Here is a 12507-nt window from a genome sequence, read left to right as displayed (position 1 = left end):
ACAATGCTGATGCCGATGTAGTGACTTTCGCGGTAAATCTGGCCACACTGTTTTGAAGGTGGGCAACAAAACAAACGTTCACTGGTACATTACCATTAAGTTGTGCTTTTTTTTCACTCACCACATAATTAAAAATCAACAGAATTTGTTTGTCAGTTGCAATAAAAATTTTAGAAAATTCATTTGTATATCTACATAATGTAACTGTAATTGCATTTTATTCAAAGTGAGAAAAAGAAAGAAAATCTTCAACAATAAGATGCATTAGCTCTTCTCCAAGTTCTTTTACTCTCGCTCTCTTTCAGTTCTAATTGCTTGCCCACCGCGTTTTGTTGCCGCCAATTTGATTTGTATTCTAGTTTTTTTCGCGTTGTTATTGTAATACCACAAATATTGTTATTAATTGTAAGACTAAACTTTATTTTTGTTAATTGTTTTTCAAAAACCCGCGAAACGGTGAAAGAAAAGTTTGCCTTCGCTTCTCAAACTCTTTTGCAAATAGGCAAAGCAAAGAGAGAAAGGGCAGACATATAGAAATCGGAGTGCGCGTGTGTGTGTGTTTATTTGAGTAAAGTGAGTGCAAGAGCGATCGTGTTTTGGTTTTTGTTGTTTTTTTTATGTGTACATTTATAAATACAACATGCATACATATATACATTTGTATGTATGTACATATGTAAAATGCAAATGCAAGATGAACTGTGAAAAAGAAAAGAGAACCAATTCAACTGTAAACTAACAAAGTAAGTTTTTTATTTACTGACATTTTATTTCCGAAAACTGCTTTAAACTAGAAATGAAATGAAAAACTTATTAAAAGATAAAAAAGTTTCTAATAAAATAGATTTTAAATTATTTTCTTTCTTGGTACATGTACATACATACATACATACATACATATGTAGATTTGTATGCATAAATGTTAGAAATGCTTTCCGTAATTATTTTTTTATATTAACACTTTAAAATTTTATATGTACACATTTTAGTAAGGCAGTTGCTGGGCTGTCTAAATAGAACTAGTACTTTTATTTTATTTGGATTGTTATTAATTATTTAGTTTCATTTGCTTTTTTTTTTTTTTGTTGTCTGTATGACAATTTTTAATAGTATTAATTTGGTTTGTTACATATTTAATACGATGTACATACATATGTACATTTCCATGTGCATAATTACATATGTATGTATGAATGTATGTTTGTACATACATTCATACATACTTATGTATGTATGTAGTAGTATGTTTTCTTTTTAGTCTTTTTGAACCGTTTGTTTCATTTCCTTTCTTTGTTTTACGAATGACAAAAGAATTAATATGTAGTCTTAAAAACCTTTTATTATAATTAACAACTTCCAACATTTGGATGCTTATTAAATGTTTAAGCCTACTAAAACAGAGAAAAGTGAAAGAAATATAAATGGAAATGGGTGAAAATCGTGAAAGTTTATTGCATTTAAATGATTTAATTAAATTACTTGCCCCAGTGCATTGATGAAATGTAATTATTCAGTAGAGCTTTATGCGAGTTTTGTTCAATTTGTTTATTATTTTTAATTTAACACCAAAATGCATCAATTACAAAATTATAAGCAATTAAAGATCTAGATTTATGGCCTCAACCCCTTTATTACCACCTAATACCTTTTGATGTGTATGTGGGTGTATGTGTATGTGTGTATGGAATAAAACAGAAAAATTCTAAAATGTCTATTAAAAGTGTAATATTCTCTTTATGTGCAACATTGTTGTGTCTGCAATTCGTTTTGAGTAAATTCAATTAAACCACAATGCGAAACAATAGGCGAAAAAGCAACAAATAGCGAAGAGAGAGAGAGAGTGAAAAAACAATCCTGACGAGTTATGTAGATGAAATTCAATTACAACCGCTAATGCCACTTGTATGGCCCAGAAGCTACTGACCACACAGACTGTTCAGGCTCTAAATACCTGTAATCCGGTAAATTTAATTTGATAAAATGCTAAAATTGGACCGCTGCCCCATTATAATTGTGGCACACACACACACATAACAAAGTGTTTGCATATGGGGTACGAGAGGTTCTTTTTTTTGTCTTTTGGTAAATGGCAGCCGCAACCTGAAACCGCAAACAAATATGATCGGACATACGACGAGTGACTGCGATAAGCAACAACAAAAAAAACAAGAAACAAAAAAAAGGCAACATGACACAGAAGCCCAGAGAGAGAAAGGGAAACACAACACTAAAAGTGGCAACATGGCGGATGAATATGGCTTATGCAAGTAAACACTCCCACATGCAGCATCAGACACATGGACACACACATACACATGACAAATATCAGAAAGCTTTAAGCGCAAAAAATCATATAGCATACTTTTATGCGGTTGCACAAAAAAAATCATCACCCGTACACACATAACATACATACATATATGTATAACTGGTATATAAAAACAAACGACTAACTATACTATAACCATATATGCTTAAGCAGAACAAACTGCAAAAAAATATATATACATATACATTTAATCATATTAAATAGCTGTCGCATTCATTTCAAAATAACAATTACAATAGTTAACAAAATTCAAATTGTGTGAAATTTAAAATAAAAATTTAGTAAAAGTTAAGAGGAAGACGAATTTCTATGCAGAGGCAAAATATATGTGCATAGAAACTATTTAACAATTACCCTGCAAGAAATTTAAACATTTGCAAATTCCGAAACTTTGTTTCACAGTGTAATTGGTATATTAAGTTTTGCGCAAGTGTCAAATGAAATGTTAATTAAATTGTGTCTAGTTAATACGTAACGTATCATTTATAATTATATCAATTTTTATTTCAAAACCATTTTAAAGAATTTCAACATGTACATACATATGTGGTTTTCCATTAAATGGAAGACAGCAGAAAAAAAAACGCAGTCATGGGAGAAGAAATTTATTCAATTTTACAGACCAAAAAACTGAAATCTATTCAGTATCGTTTATTTTTATTGTTTCTATATGCTATATCCCATGGTGAATTCCTGACGGCCATGCCTACTTTCCTTCCCTCCCACCGCTCCCCCTCTCGTAAGAGGCAAATCTAACAACTAGAAATAAAAATACAAAAAAATAAAAGAAAATTCCACTATTCGCTTTCGTCAAATGAAATTTTCACGCCGCTGATGAGCCGGACCGCCAAAACCGAAAACACACACACACACCTCCGGGTACGGCTATATGGAACCGGACCCCCTGTTGGATTTACCACGCAAAACATTTTCCGATGGCCCAAAAAGATCCACAAAAATGTATCACAAAAACAAAAAAAAACAAAGAATATATGCAAAAGGGGAGAATAAAAAAAAACAGATTAAAAACTTGCAAAAATTTTAATGGAATTTTTTTCCAAGCCTCCATGGTTTTCTATCTATCTGTTTATCCTTCTCTTTCTCTCTCTCTCTCTCTCTCTGCCTCTGCGTATTCTGGATTTTCGCTGTCGTCGGTGGCGTTGCGGAAATTGTTGTCCCCTTTGATTGTCAAGCGTTGGCTTACACACATAAATGTCACATCAGCGTCTATAGAAATTTGCATGTGAGTGTGTGTGTGTCTGTGTATGAGTGTGGATTTTAGGTGTGTAGTTGTCGACACCCTCTAGCAAAACACTAACTACAAACAAAAAACAAGTGACAGCTTTAACGTCAATCTACCCTTAATCAAGGAAACTAATGAAAAAGGCCAAAAACATTTTGGCTAATTGAAAAATATTAAAGCTAAAATATGGACGGAGTAAATATTTTCTGGGATGGTCCGAGCAAAAAATCTAGATTTAAAAATTATTCGAAATATTGGCATTTTGGGACTTGTCAAACCATTTCTCTGAAAGCCACAACGATTAAGCCGAGGGATCTTGTTTTTTCACATTGCTTTTCAAACAACTTTTTGTTGCCACAATGAAATTGGCATCTATAAGCCGTCTCTGATCAGTCCTTGAACGAACTAAATTCCTTAACTCATTAGAACCATTTTAAAATTTATTTTAATAGCAACTTAAGTCCCATCTTATGTTTAAACAAAGTATAAAAAATCATACAAGCTAATAACCTATGTTGGTGGTGAATGATTAAGTCAAAACCTACATATATATGTATGTACAACATATTTACATAAACAAAGAATGCTTGAAGATCATTAAAGCTATAAAATAAGTTAGGCTAATTAATTATTTACAGTTTGCCTTTTGAGTAGAAACCATTCCATACTGATAATTTCTCCAATTCGGGCAGAGGTTTAATCTCAATCTTATCGCTGATATTAAGACAATCCAAGTTCTCCTGACTCTCCATTGGAGCGAACTTTAAGGACTTAATGCTCTCACAATTGGGATCACTGTGGGCAGCAAAATTCGTAAATATATCTACCATGGCTTTGATGACTCGATATTCGGGAGAATCAGGAGCAGATTGATGGGATAACATGCTGTGCCATACGTAGCACAAATCATCGCCATGGCAAGCACCACGCATTTCGTGGCCACAGAGGACAATACGAATGGAATTGCATAGTTTGGAATCAAAATCGAAGCGATATAGGTAAGTAGGAGCTGCCCCTTCAATACGTAATCGGGCCAAAATCGAGCGGTAGATCGGATGCCAGAATTCACGATAGGATTCTAAGTCCAGGAATTTCATCATGTTTGCCTGATTGCAATCTTCTTCACCGAAATAGGCACGCTTCAACTGGAGACCATAGTTCTCCCTCAGCTTAGAATCAAGATTGGGACCCAAATCTTTGGGTAAAACATTCAGACAGTTGCCCACCTCATTCAAAGTGGCTGGACGACGAGTGACCTCTGAAAAAGTTACAATTTCAGTAAATATATTTCTCTTTGACTCCTTATTTTGCGGAACTCACCTGGATAAAAAAGCAAACCTTCAAAGCTGGTGCCCCCAAACAGAATGGGAATTTTTCTGGTCCAAGTCTGTTGCATCAATTCATAGGGAGATCTATCAATCAGAGTATGATCTGTTACATAAGGCTCTATCACAGGACCAAAGGCAAATAGCACACGATGATGTTTTTCATCTTTATTTAGAACTGTGGACGATGCCTTGACTATGTCACCGCCCTTGGCCTGTTTCAAGAATTCATATATATGCTTATCCTTATTGCTACCACTGTAACCCATCTTTTCGGCCAAACGATATGCCCAATCATTACGCGGTGTTACTGCCCAGGGACACAAAGCACTGCCCGACATCACAATTGCCTTGTGCATTAAACCTTCCGTCTTGGGACTTAAAGTGAGCAAATGTGTTGAAGCTCCTCCTGCACTCTCACCAAAGAGAGTCACATTCTGGGGATCACCCCCGAAGGCTTCAATATTCTGTTGCACCCAACGTAGGCCCATCAGTTGATCTTTCAATCCTGCATTTCCTGGCACATTGAGTTCGGAATCATCGAGACTCAAGAAGCCCAAAGCACCCAAACGATAGGCAACTGTGACCACGACCACATCTTTGGACATAAAGAAATCGGGACTGTGCATGTCACGTGATGCTTCACCAACTTGAAAACCACCACCATAAATCCAAACCATAACTGGACGCAATTTTTGTGGTTGCAGCTATAAAGAAAATCAATTTCAATGAGCTCCAAAGTCTATCATGGTTACTCTTCTCTCTCTACTTACATCCTTGGCGTAAACATTCAGATAAAGGCAATCTTCAGAGCCAGCAAATTTTCGAAAGAGCATGTGCGTCTGAAGTGGCTTGTCAGCTGGTGAAGTGCAATCCAACTCACGATCCCATGGCTCAATTGGTTCTGGTGCCTTGAAACGCAGCTCACCCACCGGGGGCTTGGCAAATGGTATTCTCTCGAAGCTATAATAGCTGCCACCCCAAATGGTATTCCTCTTGACACCACGAACTGTGCCCAATTTGGTCTTGACCACCGAATAAATGGCTGTGGTTAACTTGCGCTGCTCATACTTGAAACTGAGTACCCTGAAAAGGAAAGTAAAGTGAAATGAAGAAATTAATAAAGTACTCTCTACATTGGATCCCCTTCTCCATCTCTGTTTGATTTTCAATGTCATATGCGTTTCGTTGCTTCTTTTTGCTTTTTTATTTGAAAGTATTACCAATTGTCAACGCCTTTTGACCAACCTCAATGCTTTACCGTTTAATATGCATGACCAATTGTCAAAGTGCTTCTTTGTTCGCTTATAGTATTTCGTTTTTGTTTACTATTTGTTGTTTATTGTTTTTATGTCCGTCTCTTGTTAATTGATTTTGCATTGTTTAGTGCACTTAGTGTCATCAATTGTCCCACTGTGCCCACCTACCTTCAAGTTAATCAAACATTTTATATTTCACAGATGCACTGACATAGTTTCTGTCGGTTTTGTTTTTGTCTCCAAAAGGCATACAAATGGCTCTCATTGAGTCAGAAAAAAAAGATTAATCACAAAAGATTGGATCGGGTCGCAACGTCTAAGCGGTTGAGAGAAAGGAAACAAGAAAACTGTTTTTAGGTGACTTGACTTTATGTCTGGGTAATATAGATATCAGGTGAGTATTTTCAATTCAAATGCAAATACTCAATAGTAATCTTTGTTAATAAAACACTTGATTGAGACGCATGTGAACAAACTCGTTAAACTCAATTTAAACGTACCCACTAACAGGCATTATAATTGCTTAACTAAATAAAATTATATATAGGTTTTTAAGTTCTACAGGTCATGTAGGTGATTAGCGAAGCCAGAATTTGACGTAGATTATTGTAATCAATATATAGTAGAATAATGTTTGAATACCCTTCAAATGAAAGGATTTAAAGACACAATTCGTCATTCTTCCTTTAAAAGAAGGACTTGATCTGTAAGTTAAATAGAAATGTGATACGAATGCATGTTTTGTGAAATTAAATCCACAGACCGACAATACTCAGACCCAGAAGACTCTTTACTTAAGGATTATGGTGCTCTTAATATAAATTTAAGGTTAAAATATTTAAATATAATTTGTTTTATAATGTAAAGAAAATTCTGAGGTGTGGAATCAGCTTAATAATATTTTTTTGTAGTATTCAGATTCGCTGTAACGAATTGCTGATAAAATATACATTTGTTTCGATTAATACCGTATCTTATCACGTAGTCAAGCACAAATCGAAATGACCGCAACAACTTGTAGGAACTTCTTCTATGGTAAACGAATAGATTTTTGGAAAAGATATAATTTTGATTAGCCATAAGCTATTAAAATGTAGCTGTAGTCAGCAACATTTTAAATATCTATTTAATTTTAAATAACGTAGATTTAATAGCCTTAACTTAGTACTTAATAGAATGTAGTCACGAAACGACTAAATGCATTTGTGTGTCATTTACACAGCAACAATCAATTACATCCAGAACTAGATATAGCGGACTTTGGTTATTCAATAAATAAATTGCATACTATAAATAAATTATTAAAGTCGCTTCAATAGTCCCCTGAGATCTATTTGTTTTACCTCTCTGAAATGTTGTCAAGTCATGCCCATTCGGCATTTTTCCTATACACTCGGAAACAAATGAACCATGTACTCAGTGCGGGTTTATCAATATGTTTATATGTACATATATGTTTGTCAAGCAGAAACATATATACCACTAAAATTCATATATAATACTTGGGATAAATGTTTTATCTACATTTAAATAAATTTGTGTTCCTAGTCGTCTTTTGTTTATCAGTCTGTTGAACTTTGTAGAGGACTTTTAAAGAAATTGTTAAACTGATCTTCTTGTTCCACATAAACTTTTATTTTGTTGTTCAACTTTCATGCAATTTTAGTGGAAACCTTTTAGCATTTTAGCTTTTTATTTCATTTTGTAGTTGAAAACAAAGAATTAACAAAGCGAATCGTAATTAAATTTACATCTGCCAGGCAATAACTTTTGCTCAAAGAATTTATTAAGCTCATAAAAAAAAATTCTTTTCTTGGAATTAAATTAAAAAAAGTAATTTTAGTCAAAGATATTAAATTCTTTTTATTTCACCTGCATTTCATCTGCAAGCAATTACCACACAAAAATTGTAGAGATTTGGAAATAAATAATGTTGAAAGTACTAACTATCTGTAAAATTGCTAATAAACAATTTCGCATGCGTGCAAAACGTGCAAATAATAGCAAACAATTTGACAAAAACAAAAATAAACACTACAAAAATACAGTTTATTTTAGGCAACGACCGATTTATACTGTGTAATCAAAGATTATAAAGTGAGCAATTAAAATGTTGCTAGTCATCTGCATAAACAATATTAAAAAATGTGCAATAAATTTGTTTATTTTTACTGACTAAAATAAAAGATTGCCCATGGAAAATTTGGTAAATATTACAATTTTGCTATTAAAGAATACAAAGTTGATATTATACTACTTTGATTTCCGATCATTTAATATACCCGTTTTTATACTGACTAAAGGGTATCAAATAACAATGCTGAATCATGAGGAAAACGAAATGCAAAAGAAACCAACGAACAATAACAACAACAAGAAAAATCAAAATATCATTAATTTTATGCAAAAGACAAAATAAAAAACAACAGCAGCAACAAAGTTTGCGCAACAATTTCACCAAAGCCACATCGACACATACACAGACACACACGCACATACAACGCCAATACAGAGACAACATTGCACTTGCTTGCAACATCCAGAGGCTAGAAAAATGTTTAGTTTTTTCTTTTTCTCTCTCTTTGCGATCGGGAAACTTACTTAAAGGTCAATTTGAGAATATCCATAAATCGACCTGTCATTTTTCTTGATGTTTCTATTCCCTTCAGGTGATTATCACAACAAATTTAAAAGCACAAACACTCAAATTGTGTGAACAAATAAAAAATTTAACGGCTTATGCCTTTCGCTCAGTGAAAGTGTCGCAAATGTTTTAAGTTTGCTTTGCTAAACACGCGACCGGGAAACACGCTTGAGAGACCACCAAAAACAAAGGCGAATGGGCTCCGTTCCGTTCTGCGGGAGACTGCGCCACAAACTGATTGAGCACGGGTGATCGTAAGTCCAACGAAAACTAAGTGGGGCGTGCGAGCGCCACAATTTACTGGAGCAGCAGAGCAGCTGTTTATCTAGACGTTCTCTCTCTCTCTCGACAGGTAAATGCGGTCATTGATTCTCACTGGAAATACTGGTTTACAGTCTCTTAGTATATGCTATAGCGAAGTAATGACTATGTAGCCCTGGTGATTAGCTAAAGTAAAAAGCTTTCCAAGTTTAATACAAAGTTTGCGGTTTGTCTTTTGAAATAACGGTCTACTAAAGCTTTTAACGATCATTGATGAAAAAGAGTTCTTAAATTACGATTATCTCAATTTTTGTGGCATCGTTTAAAAATATATTATTATAGTAAAAAAAAATATTGTACTTGTAACAAAATTGATTGATTTTTAGACTTTTACACTCTTTTTAGTTGCGAAACATTGTAGAATCATACAAGAATGATGAAATGTTTAGCAAATTATGAATTGCCAATTGAAAAAATGAAGAGTTTTAGGAAATTTCATTAGGATTTCTAACAACGGAGTAAAGCATATATTTTTGTCAACTTTTAAAGTCCCTTTTACGCTCTATTACACGAGTTCTTCAAGAATTTCAGTAAAGTCACTGACAGTATATCACCTTGGATCTGCATCAATAGAATGGACAATTTGCCGGTGTTTTATCAGACCAATTTATTATTTTAAAAATCCATTTTATTATCTATTTGCGACTTCCTAACATTGAACTTTGCTTTGACATTGCTAGGTAATTACACCATTCTTTATGAAGTTGACATAGTCAATAGATAAAATAGATAAAATATATCTTTCTGATTACTGTACTTGGTAAGTGTTTGATAAAGAATAATGTGCTTCCAGGATGATGATACAAAAAATCAATCTATTGATTTGTATGTAGATTCTGTGTCCGCAAATAACGAATAATTCTTAAAGTTTTCAACCTAGATGAAGCTAGCATTAACGGTAACACTAAACAAAATAGTTACCTCATTTAAGACCGCCTTAAAACAAAAACCATTAACCACACCTTGAGCATGAACTTGAAGCAACAACAAAACATTAAGTATACGCCCCACCACCTGGCTAAAGTTTTAATGAGTCCAAAGCCCCCTTTAAAATGACGAAATCATTGTTACTGCATAACATATAATTTTATCTATACATACATATGTACATAACTATGTAGCTTGTTTATATATGTGTATGTGCATGTGTGTGTAAGTATATCGTTTAACTGTGTAGAACACATTCAACAATCGTAGAAACGTGCGCGACTTTGAACTTGACTCGAAACTAGATTAATACAAACATTGTTAAACGAAACTTGATTTCATTTTTGAACTGATATGCAATTTCTTATCACACATTTATTAAATGTAAACTATCCGCTGTGGTATAGGCTTCTTCACTCTCCGTAATAACAGACTCAGCCTCAGCTGAAGGCACATCATCGCTCAGGACATAGGAGAAAAAGAAAACCAGTAGGAAACTATTTCAAATAAAAGACTTGTTACCATAAATTATTAGAGCAACTTATTTACCATAGAATAAATTGAAATTGAATTGCCAAACTCATTGCGTCTGATCTCTTTTGCTGTCTGTTATAAACTGAGTTGAGGGATTAAAATAGATCGACGCTTCTCCCATTTTATATTTTTGTATATATTTAATTTTTAAATTAACACTTGAAATCAGAAATAGAATTACGCAAATGGCAATTGCATACATTGCTTGAAATATGTCACATAAATAAGTTGATAATTATTTGAACAAATTCATTTCGACCAATATATACTTGAAGGTTGGCTTTATCTATAAATCCGACTCAAAGTCAAATGAAATAGATAGAGACTTAGCTTTGACTTCTTCCAGCAAATGTCTTTCAGTTAAGAAATTTAAATGCTAAGCAGTTTTTCCAGCTGCCGTACACAAATAAACGGCGTTTAAAATTTCGAAAATAGTTAGGAAACAGGAGAACAATATTTAATCAATTTTTACAGATCTGTTGGTTTCTTATATGATTCATGTACTTTTCTGACACTTTAGCAGGCGTGAAATCTAGCATATAAATATTTATTTCAAGAACTTTATCTCATTGGCATCTAATTTCTGTGCTTGCAGACGGACTAAAACGACTTGGCTGAATGCTTTCTTAATGTCAGCATTTGTTCATAGTCAATTGAAAACGATTGACAGATGTTAATCAGTAATTAGATTGCAAATATAAATGTTTCTCTAAAAATGGATTTGCTCCTTTCCTTATTCAGCCCTCTTAACAAAAACCTTTCAAGCAAATCTTAAACATCTTATTAGTATGGTTGTTTTGCTCAGTAAACACGTAAATTAAATGATTTGTAGCGCAAATTGATTGATAAATTGATAATTGATGCCATTTGACATTAATGAACAATAATTATTAAAACGATTTAATAGAAACGATTAATAATCGGATAAAGTTAAAACGTGTCTTTTGTTAAGAAAAACCTCTCAAAATTTGATGCTCTTAGCACTTAACTTAACTCTTAACAGATCACGAGAATAATGGTTCTAGTAAAAAAACATTCGACTTTATTCATTTTTGTGTCACTCGTGTTTAAGCCAGCAATTTCATTTTTGTCGTTAAGCAAAAACAGTTTTAATATTCTATAGTTTAATTAACCTTTGCAAATAAATGTTTTGCTTATATATTTTTTTTTTGATTTTAAACATTTCACTTCCCCTTCCACTCAAAATTAGTTATCGTCATAAAAAAGTACTAAACAAACAAATTTGCACTTGATAATTGGTCACGCTACATTTCAACATGTGATTGTGTGTATTTATTTTGGGTGGAAAAAAAAATTCCATTTGCTTAGTGGAGAAAATTCAAATGTCAAAGGGAAAAGATTTTTAATCAGAAACGACGGTTCTGACCGCTTGATAGGTTTAACAATTTCCTAGTGTATATAAATATCGGTGTCAAAAAAAAATACTGTTGGCCTGTCTGCGTTTTTTGTTTATCTATTTAAAAGGCGATAATTTTTTGTTGTTTACTATATGAGAGTGAGACAGTTATAGTGACGTATTGGTTTATGATTATATAGTCTTTCAGATTCACGATAGGCGATTTCAGGTAGCCGACGTGTTAATCAAGAGAATTGTGGGGCAAAAGACGACGGGAAGTTTACTTACTTTTTGAAATAATCCAAATTAGTGAAAGGCAAAGGTTTATCGCCAAATGTTTTCAGTCTTTCATGATTTAGTTTGATTAAAAGAAATAAATATTTTCTCATATTTACTATGTTTTTCAGATGAAAATTGAAGCAAAGTATCTACTTTTGGAATATGTTAAGAGAGAAATATCAAGGTTAGTATTTTATACTTTGTTTTCATGAGTTTTTAAATTTAAATAAATACACCTTTTTAAATGATTTTGTTTTCAGTTTAATAAAATATGTATATTTATAATTTT

At 33.1% G+C, this 12507-nt stretch overlaps 2 protein-coding genes across 4 annotated transcripts in view; one reads left to right on the top strand and one right to left on the bottom strand.

The window, feature by feature from the left end:
- The first annotated feature begins 71 nt into the window (after positions 1-71).
- Nlg1 (Neuroligin 1) overlaps positions 72-12507 on the top strand; it is a 234908-nt gene continuing 222472 nt past the window's right edge. Inside the window, exons 1-3 of one of the 2 annotated variants that reach the window (XM_068299733.1) lie at positions 72-743; positions 6358-6550; positions 12347-12402. The gene's annotated coding sequence lies outside the window, so the exon portion shown is untranslated. The remainder of the gene's footprint in view (positions 744-6357; positions 6551-12346; positions 12403-12507) is intronic. The other variant, XM_068299734.1, reaches the window with a different exon arrangement.
- On the bottom strand, positions 3995-12346 carry alpha-Est10 (alpha-Esterase-10). 2 transcript variants are annotated; one of them, XM_068299742.1, is made up of 4 exons: positions 12228-12346; positions 5671-5983; positions 4893-5604; positions 3995-4830 (listed from the first exon to the last, which is right to left on the bottom strand). In XM_068299742.1, exons 1-4 carry the CDS (start codon positions 12326-12328, stop codon positions 4205-4207), a joined length of 1752 nt encoding a protein of 583 aa, XP_068155843.1. In that variant the 5' UTR covers positions 12329-12346; the 3' UTR covers positions 3995-4204. The 2 variants fall into 2 exon arrangements, with proteins under 2 accessions (XP_068155843.1, XP_068155844.1); XM_068299743.1 differs by lacking the exon at positions 12228-12346 and adding an exon at positions 8758-9034.

This window comes from Drosophila tropicalis, unplaced genomic scaffold, assembly GCF_018151085.1.
Source record: "Drosophila tropicalis isolate 14030-0801.00 unplaced genomic scaffold, ASM1815108v1 contig_878, whole genome shotgun sequence".
Classification (NCBI taxonomy): domain Eukaryota; kingdom Metazoa; phylum Arthropoda; class Insecta; order Diptera; family Drosophilidae; genus Drosophila; species Drosophila tropicalis.
This window is presented reverse-complemented; position numbering and strand designations above follow the sequence as displayed.

Bases quoted from the DNA above. Each gene is read 5' to 3' on its own strand.
- alpha-Est10 (XM_068299742.1), bottom strand. From the start codon at position 12,328: ATGAGAAAATATTTATTTCTTTTAATCAAACTAAATCATGAAAGACTG. The intron at 5,605-5,670 runs GTAAGTAGAGAG...TTTTCTTTATAG, and splicing joins TGAATGTTTACGCCAAGGAT to CTGCAACCACAAAAATTGCG. The intron at 4,831-4,892 runs GTGAGTTCCGCA...TAACTTTTTCAG, and splicing joins AGGTTTGCTTTTTTATCCAG to AGGTCACTCGTCGTCCAGCC.